The sequence below is a fragment of the Gossypium hirsutum genome, chromosome D06 (genome assembly GCF_007990345.1).
Source record: "Gossypium hirsutum isolate 1008001.06 chromosome D06, Gossypium_hirsutum_v2.1, whole genome shotgun sequence".
Classification (NCBI taxonomy): Eukaryota; Viridiplantae; Streptophyta; class Magnoliopsida; order Malvales; family Malvaceae; genus Gossypium; species Gossypium hirsutum.
Window position 1 is genome coordinate 1,191,739 of NC_053442.1, and position 27,449 is coordinate 1,219,187.

Sequence of the window (27,449 nt, forward strand, 5' to 3'; positions counted from 1 at the left end):
AGCTGTGAAATGGATTCTACGGTATATTCAGAAGACCGTGGATGTTGGATTACTGTCCAACCAGGATAATACACTTGGTAAAGGTGTTATTGGGTACGTTGATTCTGACTATGCCGGTGATTTGGACAAGCGAAGATCAACCACCGGTTATGTGTTTACACTTGCTGGAGGACCAATAAGTTGGAAGTCTACACTACAGTCTACAGTTGCATTGTCAACCACAGAAGCCGAGTACATGGCTGTAACAGAGGCTGTAAAGGAGGCTATTTGGTTACAAGGTATGGCTAAAACCTTGGGGTTGGTTCAGGAGCATATTAACGTGTATTGTGATAGTCAAAGTGCTATTCATTTAGCAAAGAATCAAGTCTATCATGCACGTACAAAACATATCGACGTACGATTCCATTTTGTGCGGGAAATTATTGAAGAGGGGAAAATTTGTCTTCAGAAGATCAAGACTGCAGATAATCCCGCAGATATGATGACCAAGGTGGTAACATCAACCAAGTTCGAACATTGTTTGAACTTGATTAATATCCTGCAAGTTTAACAGTTGAAGAAGACACTATCAAGTATTGTTGTCAAAGGTAGAAAGAATTGTGTGAAGATAAGATTATCCTAATCAAATCTTCAAGGTGGAGATTATTGGAACCCACCCATTGTTTGAAAAGTCAAAAAGGGTGGGCACCGAAAGTAGAAAGTAAAATTGGTTGGCAAGTTGGGTTAAAAGTTGGCATGGGATAATTGTAATTTTGGTCCCTAATTGTATAGGGACATTGCAAGTTGATCCTTGAACCTCAACTATAAATAGGCCTAACCATTTCTTACTTTCTTCATCCCATAATTGCCATTCTCTACTTAAGGCATTATTCTCTCTCTCTATTTGTAAATTTCACTTGTAATTTTTGGAGTGAAATATATTTGGTAGTGCCCGAGGACGTAGGCAAAATTTGCTGAACCTCGTTAAAATTCTGGTGTTCTTTATTATTTGTTTTGCATATTTTGTGAATGTGATTGTAGTGATTTATTGTGCTATTAAATTACGATAGAGGGATATTCTGGCTAGGAAAGACTTGGTATTTAAGTGATCTTCGTGATCTACCTCTCTTTCCTAGGAATTGAACTTAGTGTGATTTTTCAGTACAATAATTTTACTCTTTCACACGCTTCCGCGCAACAGATACATTATCTGAAACTCCTTGTAGCTATCATTTTCCTCCCCTCAGTATATGTATACTTCTTTCCTTAAATTCTTGCAGCCTCTGTGCCTTCTTCAGAATTACCTTGCAAGCCTGTTTAAATAGATTCATATGATGCCAAAGCATAAGGCACTTGTTGGAGTAGTTACTGAGGTGCTTTTTTATGCTATTTGTGAAGAACATTTAGTTTTTTTTTCTTGAGATAAAGACTTACACATCATACTCTATGGCAACAGGTTCGTATTATGAAAGGCAAAGATTCAACTGAAAACAAGGGATTTGCATTTGTGACCTTTAGAAGTGTAGAATTGGCCTCTAAAACCATTGATGAGCTAAATAATGCGGATTTTAAGGTAACAAGTCTTCTTCTACATTATGTATATGTTAACATTGTCCAAACTAAAAGTGCTCCATAGCCCTCTTAACCTGAAAGGAACTTACAGATTATTAGCTGTAATTTCGGTGATTATGTGAAGATCATTCGATGTAAGGCTTTTGTTTTACCTTAAATAAAAAACATGGGCGTAGACAATAGAGCAAGTGGTGACCTTAGCCCCCAATGGCAAAATTACCCTGTAATTCTTTCAAAATTTCAAATATTACAAATTAGTATAATCTATAATGATAAATTTATAATTTGATCTTTAATTGAATGTTATTTTCAAATTGTCTTGGTAATTGAGGATTTTCTAGGAAAATTGTATGATATTTGGATTCTCAAAGTGTTTGGGGTTGTCGTTTGTTTTACTTATAAATATTGCTAAATGCTAAAATGGGTAACCATTGAATTCAAGGAATGTTTGATTGAGTAGAAATGAAGGATAAACAGAGAAAGTGAGAATATAAAAGCAAAATAGGATTAATATAACATTTGTAATTTGATTTTAGTTTCAAATTTTAATTGGTATATGAGTTTTTTTGTTTCAATTTGGTGTTTAAGTTTGGTTTCGATGTTCAATTTGGTACTCATACCAAATGACATAATGTGACTTAATGAATATTTGACACATGTGCTCTGGTAAAAAAATATAAGTACTTAATTGAAAAAAAAATTTAGGTACCAAATTGAATATTAAAAAAAAACTTAGGTACTTAAGTGGGATATTAAATTGAAAAAAACAATCTGAAATACCAAAGTAAACATTAAAACCTAAGGTTGAAGGTTCTCGTTGTGATTGCGCTAATACCTTTAAAAAGATTGTTAATGTACTAACGTGTAATTTTATTTTTTAAAAAATTTAAATTATAAGGCCATGAAAAATTCATAAAAATAATTAATTTAATAATCACAATTGACCTAAGAAATTTTAGCTGAAAAAAATAGCTTGCAAAGTAAGGGTGTATAGCCCAATAGGTTTAAACTTATTAGCTGATAGTAAATGTGCTCATGGGTTGGGTCGAATTTTTAGAAAATGAGTTTGGGTAAAAAATAACGTCTGTTTAGAAAATAGGCTAAGCCTCGGGTAAGGCTTTTTTTATCCGACCCCAACCCGAATATGCAAAAAAATCTGCTATTTTTTACTGTTTTATTGCTTTTTTTTTTCTTGTTTTTTTTCACCATTTTGCTATCATTTCACTATTATGTTGCTACTACTTTGTTGTTATTGTATAACTCTTGTTTTATTGTTAATTTTGTTACTACTTTAGAGGAATTTGCTTGTTAAGTTGCACCTATCTTAGTGTTATTTAAGTATACATATTTTTTAAATTTATTTTCAATTTGTTGGAAAACATTTATTTTTAATATTTTTAGTATTTTTGATGTATAATATTTTTTAAAAAAATTATATAAAAAATTAATACGGGGCTGGCCAGGCCGGGCTCGGGTTTTAACATTTTTATCCGGGTCGGATTTGGATAAAATTTTAGGCCCATTTTTTGGGTCGGGTTGATCCTAGGAAATGAACCTAAACTTTTGATTGGGTCCGACTCAGCCCAAGAGCACACCTAGTTGATAGGCCTTGTGATTTGAGGTCTACGAAATATAAAGGGTTTTTTTTTCAGGCTGGAGTGAGATTTAAGATTACAATCAAATCGTTCAAATAACAACAAACTCGAGTTTAATTCAAAATTTTTGTTTGAAATTCAGTTTAAACTTAAACGAATGTTTTATTTCAAAATAAAATCAAACTATTTGAGCTTGGTTTGGTTAAGCGCATATATATATTCAAGTTCAAATTTAAGCTTATTTCATAATTTTTTTTTGGATAAAATAATAAATTACAAATACATTTATAAATATAAAAACTCGATTAAGCTTTATCAATTATTTGAATTGAGTATTCAGATATTCAAATTATTCTTATTCGATAGCTCATGTAAGATCAATTAAAAAATAATTCAATTCAATTCAATTTTTTCTCAAATCAAAGTAGAATAATTTTCAAATACAATGTTTGATTTACACCTATGGGGAAAATATTATAAATAATTTTTTATAAATGTCAATATAATGCTTGAAATTATCAAAATGAACGTCACTTTTCGAATTTATGAAATTAGATATTATTGGCATTTAGCAAATTAAAAATTTTAAATCTTTTCATTGCCCAATACAATTTTTGATACAACAAAAATTAGATTGTCATTGGCAATAATGTACTTGAACACGCCTCCATTCAGATGGCAAAGTTGGGTAGCTTATTATGGCTATAAGGGGTGCGGTGAGTCGCAAGGAAGGATGGTTTTTGAGGATCTCATAAATTTTGAGATTTCTTGGAGAGATTAGGTAGCGTTTTGGCACCATATGAAGCCTCTCTTTCTTCTTGTGATATAGAGAAAACTTTTATAGAGAAAGGGGAGGGAGCTTTCACGATTATATATAAGGTTGCTGTAGAGGCATGATGGGTTCATTAGAATATGATGGGATGATTTAATGGTAGTGTGTGAGAATGTTTATAACAAAATTAAATTTTAGAAGTTTATTAGAGTATAAGATAATATTATTTTTTCATTATTACAAGTCAAACTTAGCAATCCAATTAGTTGTTGGAGTCATAAACAAAAGTAGGTAGGCGAGGAGTTATATGAACTTCCAATGGAGTTGCTTTAGGACTCGTCATTCCAGCTGCTTCACGCATATCGACTGCTTCATTCAACGAGGTCTCAAACTCGAACCAATGCAACAAATTAGCTAATGTAAGTTGCATAATCTGAAGTGCAAATGAAACTCCAGGGCACATTCTTCTATCACTACCGAATGGAATTAGTTCAAAATTATGTCCCCTCACATCAATGTTTTTATGGGTAGTCATGAATCTTTCGGGACGAAATTCAAAAGGGTTTCCCAGATGAATGGATCACGATGAATCTTTTGAAGATTGATAATAAGCCAAGTGCCGGTTGAAACATGATATCCATTAACAGTGCAATCTTCAATGGATTCACGCATCACAGAAAGCGGAGCAGCAGGGTATAGGCGAAGAGTTTCCTTAATGACTGATTGAAGGTACACTAAGTTTTTGATATCCGATTCTTTCACTAGCAATCTATTGTTGCCAACATGAATGTCTAGTTCTTGTTGAACCTTGTTTAATGCATCACGATTATTGAGTAATAAAGATAAAGCCCATGTCATTGTAATCGATGTTGTATCTTCTGCCGCTAAAATAAGAGCCTATTTATTCATGTACCATAGATATTCAATAGCTTATCATAGATCTTCAACTAAATATAAAAAAAAAAATTCAATAAAAAGTGTTAATAGAAGAAAAACTAATTATAACTTATCATATTCAATAACTTTAAAGATTGTCAAAAGGCAAAACAACCTACTTTATATTATTTTAAAATAGAACAGAAATTTGTGGATTGAGTATGAGTTTGATTAGTATGGGTATTATTGTTAATATAGGAGGATGTGGTTCGAATGCGTTGAAGCGTATTATGCTTCTATTTATGGGTTGGAGAGAGGTATGAGTAATTCTAATTTTTGTGTCACAAAGAGTTAATACGAATTAGAACCTATAGTGGAATTGTTAAAAAAATAATATAAACCTTTATATAAAGGTAAGAGAAATGAACGTACGAGACTGGTGGCTTTGTTGATGGTATCAGCATCATGCTCCTCTGCATCACGAAGAATAGGTAGCATCACTCCCATGAAATCTTCCTCACTATTTGCCCCATCTTCACCTCTCTTGCACTTGTGCTCTCGTAGCCATCCCTCGACAATGCGGTCTAATTCTTTCGCTATCTTCTTCATCGACTTCTCGTATCCACCGACATTCAACCATTTCAGGAACGGTAGCGTATCCGAAATTACAAACTTGCCCGCCATTTCAAAGAAATCTTCCAATAATTCCTTACACTTCATGGTTTCACCACCTTCACTTGAACTCGATATTCGCTTCCCCACAATAATCCTCATACTCACGTTAAGAGTAACATCCCTAAACCATCTCTTCATCTCCACCAATACTTTGTCACAATTAGTACCTTTCTTCTTGTTCCATATCTGGTACAACTGTTCCAGTGATGTTTTCACCTCGGATTCCCTTACATGTTTAAACAAATCGAGTCGGTGAGTTGAGAGGAGCTCAATGGTGGCACACTTGCGCACTTGACGCCAATAAGGTCCATATGGTGCAAAGACAATCATGGCATTGTTGTAACCCAAAAGTTCCATGTTTACTACCTTTGGACGAGAGGCGAATGCTTTGTCATTTATGGTGAGACATTCTTTAGCAATTTCCCAATTGTTCACCACCAAAGCTCTATGCACACCTAACTTGATAGTGAACATTCTTCCATATTTGTCAGCCATGTTAGCCAAGCTTATGTGAGGTGGTTGTGGCCCTGCTAGGAGGTGAAGATGGCCAATAATAGGCCATGCTCCACCTGCTTCTGGTGGTGTTTGCTTCTTGTTTGTGTTTGTTGGGGCATGTTTTGATATCCATAGGAAAGAGAAAAGAAAGAGTAACAGTAATGGAAAAGCAATTATTGCGATGGTTGAAGTTGCTGGGGATGAATGAAATGAGTCCATAGCTATTGCTACTACAAGATGAGATGTACCGGCAATTGAAGATGAAGGTGTTGGATTTATAGTGGTTGTTAACGTGTACTGGCTTTAAAGTACAATGGAGATCTTTCCTTCTTCAGGAAGTGTAATATTTTCGGCAATCTATTATAATTTATTGGTTAAAATATGGTAATACTCTTTATTAGAATTTGAAATTTAGCCTTTGTATTTTAAAATATTGTATTTTTTAATTTAAAAATTCTAGTTCAATCAATATCATTTTAATAGTTTTATCAAAATTTGTCTACTCATTATATTTATTTCCTATCAATCATATACCACGTGGCAGTTTAATAAAAAAATTCAAGTTGACAAATTTTAACAATAAAAATTACAATTTTAATAATAGAACTGAGTTTTTAAATAAATAAAAAATACAATTTTTAACTTTTTAGGTAAATTTAAATCTCAAATTTTATAAAAAAATATAATCACTGACAACGTTTTTTGTTGTGAACATTTTTTTGTTGCGAAGAAAGATAAAATTTATTTCCAAGTTAGGTCCGCTAACTTTTCCGACTTGATAGTTTTCTTTCATTGTCTTAATTAATGGGATGAAAATTAAATTGTGTATTTTTATTATATTAAAGATATAATTTTATAATTTTAATAGTTTATATTTTTATAATTTTTAAATTATTAAATTAATTTTTTATTATTTTTAGAGGTTAAAATATAATTTTTTATTAAAAATTAAAAATTTTATAAATTATAAAGTGAATTAAATAAAAAACTTCCATTTTAGAAACTTTTCATAAGGGGAAAATTTTAACAATTTTGAAATTTTATGTGGAAATCACGATAGGTTTTGCCTTAATATTTAATTTACTGTTTGTGTATAATATTTTTATATATTAATTAGACGTAAAATTTAAAATTTGATTTTTTTTATGATTGCACAAGAAAATTTATGTTTTTTGTTGAAAAATTTTATGCACTATTAATAAATCAGATAATGGCACATTATTAAAAATGAAATTAAAAAAATTTAATTTTAAAAATTTTTTTTACTATGCATTTGAATTATACATGATAATGAAAACTAGTTTTGGAGTCTCTTAGAATAAGGATAGCCTTTCTCTGCACTCAAATGTGATTAGTGATTTTTTTTTCTCAATAATAAAATCTTTGTATTATGGGTTAAAGTGAAAGTTTTGGATTTTTGAGTATTTAAGTTTGAGCCTCATCATTTGTAATTGCTATGAGTAGGTTATTAGTTCTATACATGTGCTTTGTTCGGATTCTTTCCGTTTCTTCATCCACTGTAATTTGTGTTGATCTAATTTTATGTAGTAATTATTTAGACATATATTTATACTTGTACTTAGGGGTGTTTAAACTGTTAATTGAACCGAACAGTTAACCAAACCGAATAAGAATTGACTGAATTTTTAATCCTTTAACCGTTAATTGAACCGAAATATTTCGACTAATTCGGCCGGTTAACCGAATTAACCAAAATTTATATGTTTTATTTTTTTTAAATAAGTATAAAACATATCAATAAATAAATTGATAATGTTCATTTGGCCGAATTATCCAAATTAACGGAATTAGTAATAACCTATTACATATAATATATAAAATTATTTATTAAGTTCGATTAATTTGATTGATTATCCAATTTCGAACCGAATTAACCGTTAATCAAAATTCTAAAAAGTTATCAACTTTCGTCCAAACTAGATTAATTAACCGACCGATTAACCGAATTAAACCGGTTCAATCAATTAATTCAATTTTAATCAAAATTTAAACACTACTATGTATATTGTACTTATGAATATACTCTATTCATAGTAGAGGTGCTCATGGGCCGGGCCGGGTTTGGGTCGGGCCCAGAAAAAATTTTTAGGGCCCGGGCCCGACCCAGCCCCGAAATATGGGCCTAGAATTTTATCCAGGCCCGACCCGGGAAAAATTTATAAGCTCGGGCCTGGCCCGGCCCGGCCCATTTTTTAAATAAATACCAAAAATTTATTTTAAAAATTAAAAAAATATTTTAAAATTAAAAAAATTTAAAAAACGTATTTTAAAATTAAAAAAATAAAAATATTTATTATATTCAGGCCGGGCTGGGCCCGAGCAAAAAAAGTGGTGCCCGAGGCCCGGCCCATTTTTAATCGGGCCTCATTTTTTTGCCCAAGCCCATATTTCGGGCCTATATTTTTACCCAAACCCTCCCATATTTTAGACGGGCCGTCGGGCCGCCCGACCTATGAACACCTCTAATTCATAGTAATAAAACTTAATTAATAAATAAATGAGTAATTCCGATATATTAGTCGGATTCGGTTGAATTTATAGTGGCTATCAACGTGTGGGATTTCATGTCATACGCATGAGGGCTTCAACGCCAATCGGGAAAGAAAAAAGAAAATCTTTATTTTATAAGAAATTGAAATATTTTTGGAAACAATTATGATTTAATACTAGCCAAGCCTAAAAGTGGTTGCTTTGGTTTGACTTGGAGAAACATGTATATATTTAAGTTAGGTGACCGGTCTTTCCTACTTCCATTATTAGTTTCCTTTGCTTGACACTGAGTCTTTCGCTTAATAATGAGAATACATTGAGTATTAATCAATGATGCATTCATTAATTTTAATTATACTTATAAAGGGAGTTTTTTTATTGCAATAAAATATTATTGGCGATTAGTGATTTTTTAAAAGACTCTAAAAATGTAATTGTGATATGAAAAGATTTTCAGATTTATTTAATCGAGGGAATATAAGTGATGGTAGAACGTTAGGTCTCATGAATGACATTTGATAAGATGCACACGACTTTAGTAGAATTAGACAACTCCCGAAGTTATTAATTTTATGATTGATTCCCCAACATATCTCTTGGAAAAGGTATGCTAATACCCCAACTCATTCCGCGCATACGCTCTAAATCGAATAGCAATTTTAGGTACATAAGTGGTACTAAATTGCCAGATTTGTCTGTGCTGAGGCAATTATGTGAGCAGTGACTCATACAGTGCCAATTGCTTTTAGCTTTACGCAAGTCACATAACTTGTCTTATTCCATGATTGATAATCATTTGAAACAAAATCATTGGGTTGTAATTCTTTTTCATATTTTGAATACATGATAACCCGTCTTTGAAGATCGATTCATTTGAAACAATTTATCTTGATGATTAAATCAAATCGGATCAAACAATCGGATCTCATGAAATAAGGAGATTGGATTGAGACTACTTTGAAGACTTATCTCCAATATTTCCTTAGTATATTGGCTTTATTATTATATTGTATCTACTATTTTAGTTGCTTTTTAGGTAAGGAGATTGATTGTAATTGATCTAGTATGTTAGTTAGTTGAAACTAGTATATATGTTTGAGACTTCTATAGGTTTTATTCCGAGAGTTGTAATACTTATCCGTTTATTAAGGAACTCGTAAGTGTGAGTAAATTGAGAATGTAAAAAAGTGTTTTACTTGATATACAACCGATGAATGATTTAAATTTTTAGGTATGAAGGTGAGGTTGTTAAATTAATGTATGTATGTTAAGACTTGTTTTGGTTTACTCCCATGATTTACCAGATGTGGACCAAAAACATGTGGCAAGAAACTGATACTATTAACATTGGCATTCCACGCTTGCATACTCGCAAGGCTCGACTTGCTGATTTGGCTCGAAATTCGAAAACTGCTTCTTGGTGTGTGTGGGGAGCATGCTGACAAAAAGGGAGAAAAAGAAGATAGCAAGTGCATTCTGATCTTCAGGTTTTGGGTTACCGCAATATGTGTTTCTGTTTTGTTGTTCAGCTCCCTCACCAAAAAGGGGGGGAGCTGCACAGTTATTCGGAGTTTATAAATAGATATGTTGAAAAATCATAAAACATTATTAAAATTATATCATTATTTAAAAATTATAAAATTAATATTTTGGCGTTTTAAATTTTATAAATTTTAATTAACAATTTTTAAGAATAAATAATTGATGGATATGGTAGCTAGAGAATATTGTTGTTTGTGAGATATAGAGTTATTTAGAGGATATTTTGTTATGTATCATATAAAGAGATTGTGAATTTATGACGTGTTGGTCAATGTGTCATGTCATCGGTTCACGAAACTAACTAAAAATTTGAATACGACAAATATACATATCAATTAATAGTATAGTTACGGTGAGCAAAGATATCGTTCTCACGAAGACTAAAAGTACTAGTAATTATTGTCTTTCTATTATTTAACCGAATAAATCGAGTGTGACTAAAAACTAAAATTAATTAAATTAATTAACTAACGAAGACAATAAAGAATAAAATACGAAAATAATCGAGTAAAAACCAAGAAGCGAAACAATACTCAGGAAAGAATTCACCTAAATTTCATTTGTTACTATCAATTTAAATTACACAATTTCTTTATTTAGTATCTGGATCTGTAGAAATCCCTAAATTATGCTAATATCTCTTTCGAGAGTAAGAGCAACTGACTCTAGGTTGATTAATTGGAATTTTTTTCTAATTAAAACCCTATTATCGCATTAACTCGAGCTATGGATTCTCCTATTAGACTGACTCTAATCTAGTAGATTTATATCATCCTATTTCTAGGATTGCATGCAACTCCACTCAATTACGCTAGATCTACTTTTAAACAGGGTCTATTCCTCCTCTGATTTAAGCACATCAAACATGGATCAATAATCTAGAAATACCAAACCAAGAATTAAGCACACATAATTGAGAAATCTAAGTATTTATTGCTTAAAATAAAAATCAAAATATAGAATCATCATAGGGTTCATCTCCCCTAGGTATTTAGAAAATTAGTTTATGCTTGCAAATAAAAACATCCAAGAGACAGTATAATCGAAAGAAATAAAGAAACTCATGATAATCTCTTAAGAAATCAACTAGGAATCTTCAATCTTGACAGAAATCTGCTTTAGAATCGGCTTCAATAGTAGTTTTCAAGTTGTTTTCTTGAATATTCTATGACAACCCACTCCTTTCTTCTTATTTTTATTATATATACATCTTAGAATGCTCGAAAAATCTAAAAAATGCGATTTCTCACAATTTAGGGTGCAAATTCACGAAATCGACACGACCTACCACATGGCCGTGTGGTCGTCGTGTGGATCACATGGCCGTGTGGTTGCCCATGTGGATCACACGGCCGTGTGGTCGCCTGTGTGGCTCCTATGGCTTGTTCCGATTTTTTGATTTTTGCTCTTTTTGCTCCCAAATATTTTATTAAGCATAAAAACATGAATTTAAAGGATTAGGAGTATAAAATTCACAATTTACATCGAATAATCACCTAAAAACGCATTAAGAACAAGATTAAAATATGTTACTTTTGACAGTTATCAACAAACTTGGATTTTCAATAAGACTTTAAGTATTTGGTTAGAAAATTATGTTTTTCATTAAGAATTTAAGTAAATAGTTAATGATTTTAATAGTTGTTAGAAGTTTATAAAAATAACCCGATAAAATTTATCTTTTATCAAAGCTAATAAAATGTTGATATTAAGAAGCACACCCAAAAACTTTCAATAACTTTTGTAGTTGAAGTCAAACATATTTCTTTTTGAAGTAAAAGCAAACATGTGAATTAATTTTTTTTTAAATGATGTGACAATAAAAAGCAATTAAAACATAACACATATAAAATTTCTGTATCAAAACCACATCATCGTAAGTCGTAATATAAAGGAAATCTTCAAAACGGATATATAATAATGCAGAAAATATACAAAAGAAAAAGAGTGCTAATTACATGTTTAACTGAATGAAAATTTAGATGACCAACATGATAATTTTTTTTATTCTACAAAGGGTAATTTTTATATGATGTAGAAATTTATAACAACCAAATTAGGTATTGGAATTATAAATAAAAGCAGGAAGGCGAGGAGATATATAAACTTTTAATGGAGTTGCTTTAGGACTCGTCAATCCTGGTGCTTCACACATATCGGCTGCTTCACCTGATGGGGTTTCAAACTCAAACCAATGCAACACATTAGTTAACGTAAGCTGTAAAACCTGAAGTGCAAATAAAATTCCAGGACAAATTCTTCTACCACTATCAAATGGAATCAATTCAAAATTTTGTCCTCTCACATCGAAATCTTTGTGGGTGGTTATAAATTTTTCTGGTTGAAACTCAAATGGGTTTGTCCATATGCGGGGATCACGATAAATCTTGTCAGATTAAAAATAAGCCAAGTGCCAACTAAAACATCGTATCCATGAACTGTGTAGTCTTCAATGGCTTCATGGGTCACTGAAAGTGGAGCAGGAGAATATAGGCGTAGCGTTTCCTTAATGATGGATTGAAGGTACACTAAGTTTTTGGTGTCTGATTCTGATATTAACAGTTTATCCTTGCCAACATGGATGTCTAATTCTTGTTGAACCTTGTTCAATGTATCACAATTATTAAGCAATAAAGCTAAAGCCCATGTCATTGTAATCGATGTGGTATCTTCCGCTGCTAATACAAGAGTCTGTTACATCATGTATCATAAAAATATTAGTATTTAGTAGATTTAGAGCCAAAATAAATTTATTAAAAGAAGAAAGAATTATACAATTTTTTATGATACATATGCACTTTCGGTATTTAAGTTAAATTTTAATGTTTAAATTGGTATTTTAGTTTCCGTCGCACATTCTAATCCATTTTAACTCCGTTAAAATTGTCACAAGAACCCCACTTAAACTATTTGAAAACACAAAGAGAAATTTCTGTCAAAAAAAAAAAACACAAGAAAAATCATGTAACAAGGCAACAAGTGTCCAATATTTTATAGGAAACAAAACTGGTGATCGGTTCATAGTAGACAGACAACATTAAAGAGAGCACAAAGTGATGAAAAACTGCTGACGATATAAAGAAACCAAATCAAACAAATAGAAATGAGCACCAAACATTGACAACAAAGAGGGAATCATCAATTATGTGCAGGCAATAGAAAGATTAAATATGAATTATAATTAAAAATTTTGGTTAAGAAAAGAACATACGAGACTGGTTGCTTTGTTGATGGTATTGGCATCATGTTCCTCAACTGAACGGAACTTAGATAGCATCACTCCCATGAAATCTTCCTCACTATTTGCCTCATTTTCAGCCATCTTTTCCCTGTGTTCTTGTAGCCATCTGTTGGAACTAAGAACAAAGATGAATGAAACAAGCAATTTCTTGAGCTTGAAGGCTCGATACTTGCTGTGCAAACAAAAACAGAATCGGGCTTAAAGAACTAAAGAATGCGAAGAATTAAGAGAGCATTAGATGAAGAATTCTGATGAATTTTCATTAACCTTGAAAGAAGGCTTAATGCCAATACATATACCAGACACAAGCTGGTAAAAAATAAGCAAATGTCACCTAAACATTTACCTAACTCCACTAAACTACATTGAAACTTGTTAAATATAACTTGTTAAACATTGGAAGTTTCCATTGATAAATATTAGATGTTTTTGATGAATAACATAGATTTAGAGCTTTGATTTTGTTGTGTGATGATTTTATAAAGTGATTTTGTTAAATATTGATTTTAAGATTAAATTGTGAAAAGGTTAAAATATTAGGGTTTGATAGTGAATTTTGGGTTTATTAGGGGCTGTATGAAGGCCTAGAATATATGGATAAATTATTGATTGAAAAATTAGTTAAATTGATAGATTTACTAATTAAGGGATTAAATTGCAAAAATTGTAAAAGTTGGGTAATTGTGTAAATTAAAAAATAAAAGGGTATTAATTGTAAAGTGAATTGGAAATGAAATATATGCTAATAAGTGAGTAATTTAATATTCTAGATCAAGATCCCGTAGATATTCGTGAAAAAATAAAAAATAACAGAATAGCCCCTAAACTTCTACAATTACTACAATTCAATCCAGGTAAGTTCGTAGGTTAAAATTTAATATTTGTATAAATTTGATGAACGATATTATGCATTTATTCTATTGTGGGAAACGAGTCATTGTTGGAATTATAATATTAAATTGGATATTTGATTTAAATGGAACGCGAGATTTGAATACATTCGTATTTTGGTGTATGATGGTATTGGAAGGAGACAACGACATTTTTTCCAAGTAAACTGGGGTTCAACATTTGTTGTGAACTCTCGTGTTTTACTTTCTGTTAAGCTTTTACGAGCTTCTATTTAGGTTTCGAGCTTTTGTTGCGTATTCGTGAGGATAAGCTTTTTGAGCTTCTGTTGACGATGTACTCTTATCCGTAAGTCGTTCTTCGAATGGAAAATTTTGGTAAAGTGATTTATTTAATGAATTTGAAAGACATATTATGTATTTTTGTATTGCTTTGAATACGGAAGTATTTATCAATTGAAGTTGTGAATGACAGAGAGTTGACATGGATGATTTTATTTATTTGACTTTTTATAGTAGGTTCGGTAAGATTTATGTTTAACCCGTCGAATTTACTAAGCTTCATTAAGCTTATTTATATTGTTTAATGTTTTTGTAGATTTTCAAAAGGTTGGATGATCGGATCAGCACTCAAGTCACACTATCTAGCTTATCTCGGTAGTTTTTGAAAAATTCAATACGGTTTATATGACATGTATAGGCTTTTGTTCAATTTTGGTCAAAATTTAGCTTATGTAAATATTATGAATAATATTTTGTTTATATAACAACTTACATATTGATATAAAATTAAGGTATGATTGTGATGTTACTATAAGTGATATATGCATGTATGTAATTGAGTTGTAGTGAACTTTGGTAACTTAGATAAATTAGATAGGTAAGTTTGGATATTAGTGGACATATTTTTAAATTGTCATTAGAGGTACCTATGGGTATATTGGTTGTATGTGATAAAAATACATGTTTAAGACTTGATTTTAGCTTGTGTTGAATGCCTTGTCATGGCTTGTTGATGTGTAAATTGTTGAGGCTAGGTTGGTATCAATTTGGGTGAGAAATATGGCTTAGAAAATGACCTATTTTCATCCATAAGGGTAAGGCACGGGCATGTGTCTCAGCCGTGTGTGACACAGGGCCAAGAGATACGACTGTGTATCCCCTGTATCTTTTAGGAATGTAAGTCAGTATGCTCACATGGCCTAGCACACGGGCGTGTGACTTGACCGTGTGACACAAGTCAGAGAGTTACACGGGTATGGACACAGGTTGAGACACGACTGTGTGTCCCTATGTCGAATGCTCGCACGGCCTAAGACAAGGGTATGTCTCCTGACCGTGTGGGTCACACGGCCTGGCCACACGACCGTGAGACCCCTGCAGTGTTGAAAATTTTAAATATTTCTGAAAAATTTTCTGAGTTTCCGATTTAGTCCCGACTTGTTTCTAATATGAATTTCGGGTCTTGAGGGCTCGTTTAAGAGACAAAATATATGATTTTGATTGGTTTTATTATGAGTATTGATATGTAATGAAATGTTTGAAATTTCTGTCTGATTGATCTGCAAACCCCAGTAATGCTCTGTAACCCTATTCCAGCAAACGAATATGGGTTAGGGGTGTTACAACTTTAGCAGCCAAACATTTTAATTCATTTTTTAATTAAAAATGATGTGATGATAAAAAACAATTAAAACATAACACGCATACACATTACCATCATACTGCAAAATTTGAAATTATTTTATAGACTATTCCTATCACATTATCTATGGTTCTTTTTAATTAAAATACGATATATCATCTTTTTTTTCCACATCATATGTATATTTGGACTAAACTTCCAAATCAAAGATAATGTGTTTTATTTTAACTGGGAGGAACCATAGATATGTGATGAGAAGGCTCCATAAAATAATTTTTCATGCAAAACATACAAAAAAAATTTTTGTATGATAATTATATTTTATTGTATAACGGGTAATTATTATATGATGTAGAAATTTGGATACAACCAAATTAGGTAGTGGAAGTGTAAACAAAAGCAGGGAGGCGAGGAGATATATAAACTTCTAATGGAGTTGCTTTAAGACTCGTCAATCCTGGTGCTTCATGCATATCGACTGCTTCACCTGATGGGGTTTCAAACTCAAACCAATGTAACACATTAGCCAACGTAAGCTGTAAAACCTGAAGTGCAAACGAAATTCCGGGGCACATTCTTTTACCACTACCAAATGGAATCAATTCAAAATTTTGTCCTCTCACATCAAAGTCTCTGTGGGTGGTCATAAATCTTTCTGGTCGAAACTCAGATGGGTTTGTCCATATGTGGGGATCACGATGAATCTTGTGAAGATTGAAAATAAGCCAAGTGCCAGCTGAAACATCGTATCCATCAACTGTACAATCTTCAATAGCTTCATGGGTCGCTGAGAGTGGAGCAGGAGGATATAGACGTAGCGTTTCCTTAATGATGGACTGAAGGTACATTAAGTTCTTAGTGTCTGATTCTGTTACTAACAGTTTGTCCTTGCCAACATGGATGTCTAATTCTTGTTGGACCTTGTTCAATGCATCTCGATTATTAAGCAATAAAGCTAAAGCCCATGTCATTGTAATCGATGTGGTATCTTCCGCAGCTAATACAAGAGACTGTTACATCATGTATCATAAAAGGATCAATATTGAGTGACTTTAAAGCTAAAATAATTTTATTAAAAGAAGAAAGAACTATACTTTTTTTACGGTATATATATTTTGGTATCTAAATTAAGTTTAAATGTTGAAATCAATTCTTTGATTTCTGTCGCACGTTTTATCTATTTTTTTAATAATTCTATTAAAAGTAAATGATATGAACTAATAGGTTGTTGCACATGGTGAATACATCAGCTAGATAATGATGCGGTTTTTGATGCGGTTTTTGTGTCACGTCTCTAAATTTGATCCATATCACCCAATTTTAACATAATTAAAAAAAACAAATTAAAATATGTCATAAAAATCCAACTAAAAAAAGTAAATATCAATTTCAAGATTGAAATCTAATCTAAGTAAATAGAAAATCTATCAAACTACAATTATATTCGATAAACTTAAAATTTGTCAAAGAACCCCACTTAAACTATTTGAAAACACAAGAGAAATCATGTAACAAGGCAACAAGTGTCCAATATTTTATAGGAAACAAAACTGGTGATCGGTTCAGAGTAGACAGACAACATTAAAGAGAGCAGAAAGTTAACGAAAACTGCTGATGATATAAAGAAACCAAATCAAACAATACATTGACAACAAAGAGGGAATCATCAATTATGTGCAGGCAATAAAATGATTAAATATGAATTATAATTGAAAATTTTGGTTAAGAAATGCACGTACGAGACTGGTGGCTTTGTTGACGGTATTAGCATCATGTTCCTCAACATCATCACGGAGCTTAGATAGCATCACTCCCATGAAATCTTCCTCAGTATTTGCCTCATTTTCAGCTATCTTTTCCTTGTGTTCTCGTAGCCATCCCTCAACAAGTTGGTCCAATTCTTTCGATACCTTCTTCATGCGCTTCTCTTCTCCGCCAATGTCAAACCATCTCAAAAACGGCAATGCATCTGCCACTACGATCTTCCCAGATAGTTCAAAGAATTCGTCCACCGACTTCTTCCATTCCATGGTTTCAACACCTTCGTATGAATTCGGTATTCATTTGCCTACAACAATCATTAGTATCACGTTAAGAGTAACATCTCCGAACCATCTCTTCATCTCCACCAATACTTTGTCACTGTTACTACTTTTCTTCTTGTTCCATAGTTGATATAACTGTTGCAATGATGTTTTCACCTCGGATTTCCTTACATGTTTAAGCAAGTTGAGGCGATGATTTGAGAGGAGCTCAACAGTGGCGAACTTACGCATTTGACGCCAATAAGGTCCATAAGGAGCAGTGGCGATCATGGCGTGGTTGTAACTTAAGAGTTCCTGGGCTACTGCCTTTGGACGAGTGGCGAATGCTTTATCATGTATGGTGAGACAGTCTTTAGCAATCTCCCAACTACTCACCACCAAAGCTCTACGCGCACCCAACTTGATAGTGAGCATTCTTCCATATTTGTCAGCCATGTTACCCAAGCTTATATGAGGTGGTTGTGGCCCTCCTAAGAGGCGGAGATGGCCAATAATAGGTGTTGCGTGGAAGCGTGTGAAAGAGTAAAATTATTGTACTAAAAAATCACACTAAGTTCAATTCCCAGGAAAGAGAGGTGAATCACGAGGATCACTTAAGTACCAAGTCTTTCCTAGCCAGAATATCCCTCTATCGTAATTTAATAGCACAATAAATCACTACAATCACACTCACAAAATATGAACATTAAATAGTAAAGAACACCAAAATTTTAACGAGGTTCGGCAAATCTTGCCTACGTCCTCGGGCACTACCAAATATATTTCACTCCAAAATACAAGTGAAACTTTACAAATAGGGAGAGAGAACAATGCCTTAAGTAGAGAATGGCAAATGTGGGATGATGAGAATGAGCAATGGTTGGCCTATTTATAGTTGAGATTCAAGGGCCACCTTGCAAAGTCCCTATTCACTTAGGGACCAAAAATTGCTATTATCCCATGCCCAACACTAAATAAATATTTGGTGCCCATAACTTTGACCTTTCCAAGGTATGGGTAGGTATGGGAAAGGTATGGGCAAGGTATGGGATATATTCTAATAATCTCCACCTTGAAGATTTGATTAGGATAATCTTATCTTCACACAATTCTTTTTGCCTTTGACAACAATACTTGATAGTGCCTTCTTCGACTGTTAAACTTGCAGGATATTGATCAAGTTCAAACAATGTTCGAACTTGGTTGCTGTTACCACCTTGGTCATCATATCTGCGGGATTATCTGCAGTCTTGATCTTCTGAAGACAAATTTTCCCCTCTTCAATAATTTCCCGCACAAAATGGAATCGTACGTCGATATGTTTTGTACGTGCATGATAGACTTGATTCTTTGCTAAATGAATAGCACTTTGACTATCACAATACACGTTAATATGCTCCTGAACCAACCCCAAGGTTTTAGCCATACCTTGTAACCAAATAGCCTCCTTTACAGCCTCTGTTACAGCCATGTACTCGGTTTCTGTGGTTGACAACGCAACTGTAGACTGTAGTGTAGACTTCCAACTTATTGGTCCTCCAGCAAGTGTAAACACATAACCGGTGGTTGATCTTCGCTTGTCCAAATCACCGGCATAGTCAGAATCAACGTACCCAATAACACCTTTACCAAGTGTATTATCCTGCTTGAACAGTAATCCAACATCTACGGTCTTCTGAATATACCGTAGAATCCATTTCACAGCTTGCCAATGTCCTTTTCCAGGATTATGCATATACCTGCTCACTATACTAACTGCCTGTGAAATGTCGGGTCTTGTACACACCATTGCATACATCAAGCTACCCACTGCATTAGAATACGGAACTTGCAACATGTATTCTCGTTCCGTATTCGTCGAAGGAGATAGTTGTGCAGAAAGCTTGAAATGAGAAGCCAACGGGGTACTTACAGGTTTTGTCTGCTCGTTCATGCCAAACTGCTGTAGTACCTTTTTCAAATACTGCTTCTGAGACAAGCTAACTCTATCATGAGCTCTATCTCTCCATATTTCCATGCCGAGAATCTTTTTAGCTTCTCCTAGATCTTTCATCTCAAACTTGAGATTGAGTTGAGTCTTCAATCTTTCAATCTCAACTTTGCTCTTAGATGCTATTAGCATATCATCAACATATAAGAGCAAGTATATGAAAGTTCCTTCTTGTAGCTTCTGAAAATACACGCAATGATCAAATTTACTTCTTGTGTACCTTTGCCCTTTCATGAACTGATCAAATCGCTTGTACCACTGCCTCGGAGATTGCTTCAATCCATAAAGCGACTTTGTCAGTTTGCAAACCCAATTTTCTTTTCCAGCAACCTTGAATCCATCTGGCTGAGTCATATAGATTTCCTCTTCCAAATCACCGTGTAAAAACGCGGTCTTCACATCAAGCAGAACTAGTTCAAGATCATATTGCGCAACCAAGGCTAGCAAAATCCGAATAGACGAATGCTTCACAACTGGAGAAAATACTTCATTGTAGTCTATTCCTTCTTTCTGAGCGTAACTCTTTGCTACTAATCTAGCCTTGTATCGAATTTCATTTTTATCAGGAAATCCTTCCTTCTTTGCATATACCCATTTGCATCCAATTGCCTTTTTCCCTTGGTTAGTGTCACCAACTCCCAGGTCTTATTTTTATGAAGAGGCTGCATTTTTTCATTCATTGCTTGCTTCCACTTTACACCATCAGGGTTACTTATTGCTTCTGTGTAAGTAGAAGGAACATCATCATCTGCAATTGGAAGTGCATAGGCCACTATATCATCAAAGCGAGCAGGCTTACGAATCTCTCTTCTTGGCCTCCTATATGCGATTGAATCTTGTTGCTGTAGAGGTTCTTGGGTAGGAACCTCTTCATCATTTGTCCCTTCAATATTAGCTGGATCGTCGTTAACCTTTTCAAGCTCCACCTGCTGCAAAGTACTACTGGTTTTGCCATCCTTTTGTGAATCCTTGTACTTTAACATGGTTGATTCATCAAAATTCACATCTCTACTGAAAAACAATCTTCCTTGTATCAGGACACCAGAGACGATATCCTTTTACTCCATCAGTTATACCCAAGAATAATGCTTTCTTTGCTCTTGGATCTAACTTAGATTCTTTTACATGATAATATGCAGTAGAACCAAATACATGCAAAGAATCATAATCAGTAGCAGATTTACAAGTCCACATCTCCATAGGAGTTTTTCCATTTATTGCAGCTGATGGCAAACGGTTAATTAGATGGTACGCATATGTAACTGCCTCAGCCTAAAATTCTTTGCCCAATCCAGCATTGGACAACATACATCGAACTTTCTCCAGTATAGTTCGATTCATTCGTTCTGCCACCCCATTTTGCTGTGGTGTATCCCGAACAGTGAAGTGTCGCACAATGCCCTCATCTTGGCATACTTGTAGAAATTGATTATTTTTGTACTCAGTACCATTATCTGATCGAAGTCGTTTGACCTTTCGACCAGTCTGAGTCTCCACCATCTTCTTCCATTTCAGAAATGCATCCAAAACTTCACTTTTTCTTTTCATTAGATACACCCATACTTTTCTTGAATAATCATCAACAAAAGTAACAAAATAGTGCATACCTCCCAAAGAAGCTACTTTGGTAGGTCCCCATACATCACTGTGAACGTGGTCCAGAATTCCTTTCGTATTGTGAATTGTTGGACCAAATTTTAACCTCTTCTGCTTGCCCAGAACACAATGTTCACAGAATTCCATTTTGCAAGAATTTGCACCTTTCAATAAGCCTTGCTTCACCAATGTCTGCAAAGCTTTTTCACCAGCATGTCCCAATCGCATATGCCATAATCTGGTAGCCTCTGAATCTACATCTTTTGTAGAAACTGTTGATGTTGATCCAATAACTGTACTTCCATTTAAAAAATACAAGTTATTTCTTCTTGTGCCTTTCATCACCGTCAGTTGCCCAGCTACTACTTTTAGTAATCCATCTCTCAAAGTGATTGTGAGCCCTTTAGATTCTAGGGCACCTAATGAGATGAGATTTTTCTTCAGGCTAGGTACGTAGCGAACATCTGTCAAGACTTGGATTGAGCCGTCGTGATTCTTCAATTGGACTGTACCCACTCCCATTGTCTTACAAGCACTATCATTGCCCATAAGAACAATTCCACCTTCTAGCTCTTTAAGACTAGAAAACCAGTCCTTATTAGGACACATATGGTAAGTACATCCTGAATCCAAAATCCACTCATCCGTTTGACATGCCATTGCCATGCCAACCAAGCTAAAGTCTGACTCCTCATCATGCTCCGCTACACATGCATTAGAAATAGCCTTGCCCTTTTGTAGCTTAGGACAATTCTTTTTCCAATGCCCTTTTTCACGGCAAAAGGCACATTCATCTTTGGCGGGTCTCCCTTTGGACTTTCCCCTTCTACCAGATTTGCTGCTGTGTGAACGACCTCTTACTGTTAAGACTTCTGCGGTTGTATCTCTGTGATCTCTTTTATCTTTCTTTCGAGTCTCAGATCTATACAACGCACTACAGACTGCATCAAATGTGATCGTGTCCTCCCATTAAGCAATGTGGTGGTAAGATGATCATATTCATCAGGAAGGGAATTCAACAACAATAATACCTTGTCTTCATCTTCAAAATTCTCATCCAAATTTAGCAAGTCTGCTAAAATTTTATTGAATGAGTTCACATGGTCATTCATCGACATACCGGGTGCATACGTGAATCGATAAAGTTTCTTTTTCATATAAAGCCTATTTTCAAGACTTTTCGTTAGAAACTTTTCTTCCAGTGTATCCCATAACTTCTTCGCTGATGTCTCCCTCATGACAGAGTACTTCTGCTCTTTGGCCATACATAGGCGGATTGTACCACACGCTTGTCTATTGATCTTGGCTCACTCCTTGTCATCCATCTTGTCAGGTTTTTCTTCAAGGGCTATATCTAGCTCTTGCTGACATAAGACATCCAGGATCTCACATTGCCACATACCAAAATTATTGGTACCGTCAAATTTCTCTACTTCAAATTTTGCATTTGTCACAGTAGTCCTTGCTGATGACGATGCTGCTGCCATTTTTCTCCTCAATCCCAACTACTGTATACGTGAACAGTACCGTATACGTGAATAGTGTCGTATACGTAAATAGTACTGTATACATGAATAGTGCCGTATACGTGAATAGTATCGTAAACGATCGTATTCCCCAAGTACGAACCTGGCTCTGATACCAATTGTTGCGCGGAAGCGTGTGAAAGAGTAAAATTATTGTACTAAAAAATCACACTAAGTTCAATTCCCAGGAAAGAGAGGTGAATCACGAGGATCACTTAAGTACCAAGTCTTTCCTAGCCAGAATATCCCTCTATTGTAATTTAATAGCACAATAAATCACTACAATCACACTCACAAAATATGAACATTAAATAGTAAAGAACACCAAAATTTTAACGAGGTTCGGCAAATCTTGCCTACGTCCTCGGGCACTACCAAATATATTTCACTCCAAAATACAAGTGAAACTTTACAAATAGGGAGAGAGAACAATGCCTTAAGTAGAGAATGGCAAATGTGGGATGATGAGAATGAGCAATGGTTGGCCTATTTATAGTTGAGATTCAAGGGCCACCTTGCAAAGTCCCTATTCACTTAGGGACCAAAAATTGCTATTATCCCATGCCCAACACTAAATAAATATTTGGTGCCCATAACTTTGACCTTTCCAAGGTATGGGTAGGTATGGGAAAGGTATGGGCAAGGTATGGGATATATTCTAATAATAGGCCAGGCTCCACCAGCTTCCGGTGCTGTTTTCTTCGAGTTTGTGTTTCTTCTTGAGATGGATAGGAAAGAGAAAAGAAATAGTAGTGGAAAAGCAATGATTGCAACAATTGAAGTTGGTGTGACTGAATGGAAATAATCCATTGCTGAATTCCTACTTTAATCTAAGATCTGTATGCAATAGCAGAGATGAGGGAGTAGTATTTATAGGGTTAAGGATATATATTCCGTCTTTTTTTGTTATCATTCATGGTGGAAACGTGAGTATATCGACCAGGAAAATTACTTTAATCGAGCGGAACTGCATCACTAAAAAAGTAAAATTATAAAATTAAAATATAAATATTAAATTCATCAATTTTGAAAATTGTATAATTCAGTGGCGGAGCCTAATGGAGACCCAGGGCCATGGCCTCCTAAACTAGTAAAATGACCATTTTACCAATAAAGGCTCATTTCCTACTTTATTTATGGAAATGAATCACTTTTTTTGTTATTTACTGGAATGAGCCGAAAACACTGAAACGCGTCCATGTAAGAGTGTTTTAAGGGAAAATTCTAGAAAAACGCTTCCCTGAGGGAGCGTTTTGCCATGTCAGCACAAAACGCTTTTACATGGACGCGCTTTGCTGACGTGGCATAACGCTCCCTCAGGGACGCATTTTAGCTCGTATTTTTCTAGTGTTAGGGTTTTTTGCATGTTTAGTGCTTAGTATTTATGAGTTTAGGGTTTAAGATTTTGCCACATCAGCAAAGCGCGTCCACATCAACGCGTTTTGTGCTGACATGACAAAACGCTCTCTCAAGGACGTGTTTTTCTGAAATTTCCCCTTAAAATGCTCCTATAATTTAGTGGGGCAGAATTCACATTGCGTAATTTGGAAATATGATACAGAATTTGAAGCTGTGTTATTTAAGTGTAATGTCACTACAGAATTCACCTGGTTAGGTGATGTCACTGCAGCCTTTGTTCAACGGATGGCGTCCCTTTATTTGTCTTTTAATATATGGTTCAAAAGTGATTAATTCTATCTTGACCGAGGAAAACCTAGTATATTGACCAAGGATAGTAATTTAGTGTAATATGATACAGAATTTGATGGGTTTATAGGTTGAAACGAAGTTTCATTCCAAAATTTTTTGTAGTACGAGCTTATTTTCCGCTTAGGCTCGATCAGCCAAAAACAACCTCATTTCATTATTAAAAGATTAATAAAATAACAAAAATATTTTTAAATTTAAATTTAATTATAAAAATATATGAAATTTCAATATACTAGGTTTTCCTCGGTCAAGATAGAATTAATCACTTTTGAACCATATATTAGAAGACAGATAAAGGGGTGCTATCCGTTCAACAGGGGATGCGGCCACATTACCTAACCAGTGGAATTATATCAATAGTGGAATAAGAAAATTTATTTTGAGGAGTTGGAAATTCAAATTTGATTTTTAATTCAACTACCAAATCACAAAAACACTTGTCTGAGCCTGACTTTAATTTCTGCAACCTACTTATGTCATCCAAGTTAAGCTCCACACACATTTAGGATGATAATTGATAAATCATTAATTTTTTTCTCATTACAATCAAAATTTACCTTAGAGAATGTTAATGGTTAGATTTGAAACCTAAATTTTAAGATATTGAGAAAATCATTGCTTGTTTCGTGTTTTATTATAATGAAATTGTTTTTCTACTTAGACCATCGAATTGAGTCTTAATAGATTTCGTTTGTGTTGAATTCGATCCATTTGAATGTGGTATATTTGACAAAACTAGAAATATGGGTTGACTTGGATATTAAGCCTCTCAATCTACTTCCTTAAGATGATTTGATTAGCATTGAAGTTTTATTATATCTTGATGATTAAAAACCTATTTTTTAGGGATAAATATCATAATTATTCAAGAGAGTTTTTCAAGTACTGATTTAAAGGAGTTTATCTTGCTGCTATAAATGCCTACAAATAAGCTTGATTGTCCCTTGGTAAATAACGACAGAGAGAAGCTTGATTGTCCCTTGGTAAATAACGACAGAGAGAGCTGGGACGTTTTCACTTTCTTGAGTTTTTCTCATTACTAGCCTTTGTTTCTTTCTTATGTTGAGAACAGTTTTTTGGGTGTCTTTGTTGTCAATTTTATTATGTTCTTATGGCTATTTTGTGACACTTTTAGATATTATTTGAAGAGATTTGTCGATTGTATTGTGAGGTATTTGAGTGAGTGATTTGTGACAATTGGGGTCAATATTGGAACTGCAATTACTTCTTTGTACAAGGGGTAGGTTGATTGTGTCAATTCTTTTCTTCTCTTATTATTTGTGCTGCCTGTTTTTTGTTCTAATTGCCGTTACAACGAAACATTAAGCGAAATTAGCTTCTCATATTGATAAGCTAATTATTTTTTCACATGTCAACATAAATCTTTAATATTTAGATTTTATTTAATTTGTAGAACACATGCTTAAGAAGTAAAATAAAACTATATAAATGGTAATGAGTTTACAATAAACAGATAATATTAATATTTAAATATTAATTGAAAAAATAAGAAATAAATAAAATTTACCTTAATTCTAGCAATAAGTTAGTAGATGTGTTTACCAAGGCATATCGGTTGTAATATTTGAAAGGTTCATATATAAAATGGAATGTACCGACCTAAAGATATTCGGTGATATTGTGAATAAGGGGAGTCCAAAACATCATGTACTCTTTTCCTTTAATGAAAGCTTTGTCTTACTAAATTTTTTTGGTAAAAGTTTTTAATGAGACAACTTACAATAGAAAGTTATATACTCTTTTACGTTTATTAAATTTTTATTTCATAATTTTTTAAAATAGAAGTTCTAATGAGCCACATTTGTCATTAATAGTAATACAAAGGAGACTATTTCCCAACCCCTAATTTGTGATACAAAGGAGACTATTTCCCAACCCCTAATTTGTGAGACATTTATAAGACTTGTATAGGTTTTATACTATGGGTTATAATATTATTTATTTATTAAGGAACTTGTAATTGTGAGTGTATTAAGAAAGTAAAAAAGTGTTTTACTTAATGTATAATCTAAATTTTCGTTTTTAGGTGCAAAAGTGAAGTTAAATCAGTATATGTGTATGCGTGAGGACTTAAATAACTTATTTTGGTTTACTCTCATAATTTACGACCAAAAACATGTGGCAAGAAATTGATACTATTAACATTGACATCCAACGCTTGCATACTCACAAGGCTCGGCTTGCTGGTTTGGTTCGAAATTCGGAAGCCTCTTCTTGGAAATAGGGGGAGAAGAGCTAGAATGCTGACAAAAAGGGAGAGAAAGAAGATATGCAAGTGCATGGTTAATCTTCAGCTTTTGGGTTGCTGCAATATCTGTTTCTGTTTTTTTGTTTAGCTCCGTTATGCCGTAACTCAGGTGATAGATGTTTTGCTTATCTGCACAGCTGTTAGGAGTTTATAAATAGATATGTTGAAAATCATAGAAAATTATTAGAAATCATATTAATTATTTAAAACTCATAAAAATTATTTTTTTGGCATTACAAATTTTATAAATTTTTAATAAAGAATTTTTTTAAAGAATTTTACAAAGTTAGGTTTCTAATAAAAATTTGAGTTCTTTTATTAGAAAATTGTGTTTTTCATTTAGAATTTGAGTAAATAGTTAATGGATTAGTAGTTAATAGAGAATATTATTATTTAAAAGATATTTTTTGTGTCATATATAGAGATTGTAAACCGATGACATGCTGGTTAACATTTGGGGTCAACATGCCACAACATTAGTTCACAATCTCTTTATAATTATAAGCCACGTAACAAAATATTCCCTAAATAAAATCAAACATGTGAATTATTTTTTTAATTAAAAAAAGACGTGACAATAAAA

General features: G+C 33.4%; 3 protein-coding genes and 1 pseudogene across 3 annotated transcripts; all 4 read right to left on the reverse strand.

Moving 5' to 3' along the window:
- Window positions 1-4,106: 4,106 nt before the first annotated feature.
- Window positions 4,107-6,218, reverse strand: LOC107935568 (demethylepipodophyllotoxin synthase). The gene is made up of 2 exons (XM_041094913.1): window positions 5,227-6,218; window positions 4,107-4,815 (listed from the first exon to the last, which is right to left on the reverse strand). The coding sequence occupies exons 1-2, from the start codon at window positions 6,181-6,183 to the stop codon at window positions 4,450-4,452; spliced, it is 1,323 nt and encodes a 440-aa protein (XP_040950847.1). The 5' UTR covers window positions 6,184-6,218; the 3' UTR covers window positions 4,107-4,449.
- A 5,729-nt stretch (window positions 6,219-11,947) lies between these two features.
- LOC121218159 (cytochrome P450 82C3-like) lies at window positions 11,948-13,503 on the reverse strand. The gene is made up of 2 exons (XM_041094914.1): window positions 13,229-13,503; window positions 11,948-12,708 (listed from the first exon to the last, which is right to left on the reverse strand). The coding sequence occupies exons 1-2, from the start codon at window positions 13,337-13,339 to the stop codon at window positions 12,343-12,345; spliced, it is 477 nt and encodes a 158-aa protein (XP_040950848.1). The 5' UTR covers window positions 13,340-13,503; the 3' UTR covers window positions 11,948-12,342.
- A 2,622-nt stretch (window positions 13,504-16,125) lies between these two features.
- On the reverse strand, window positions 16,126-16,773 carry LOC121218712 (cytochrome P450 82C3-like; annotated as a pseudogene).
- Window positions 16,774-17,811: 1,038 nt separating this feature from the next.
- On the reverse strand, window positions 17,812-18,231 carry LOC121218713 (cytochrome P450 CYP82H23). Its single transcript, XM_041096400.1, has one exon. The coding sequence runs from the start codon at window positions 18,229-18,231 to the stop codon at window positions 17,812-17,814; it is 420 nt and encodes a 139-aa protein (XP_040952334.1).
- Between the last annotated feature and the right edge of the window lie 9,218 nt (window positions 18,232-27,449).

What these genes read in the sequence shown, in the direction of transcription:
- LOC107935568 (XM_041094913.1), bottom strand. Translation starts at nt 6,183, where the DNA reads ATGGACTCATTTCATTCATCCCCAGCAACTTCAACCATCGCAATAATT. An exon ending in TCAACAAAGCCACCAGTCTC is followed by an intron (nt 4,816 to 5,226) that starts GTACGTTCATTT and finishes ATGAATAAATAG; the next exon opens with GCTCTTATTTTAGCGGCAGA.
- LOC121218713 (XM_041096400.1), bottom strand. Translation starts at nt 18,231, where the DNA reads ATGGCTGACAAATATGGAAGAATGCTCACTATCAAGTTGGGTGCGCGT.
- LOC121218159 (XM_041094914.1), bottom strand. Translation starts at nt 13,339, where the DNA reads ATGGCTGAAAATGAGGCAAATAGTGAGGAAGATTTCATGGGAGTGATG. An exon ending in TCAACAAAGCAACCAGTCTC is followed by an intron (nt 12,709 to 13,228) that starts GTATGTTCTTTT and finishes ATGATGTAACAG; the next exon opens with ACTCTTGTATTAGCAGCGGA.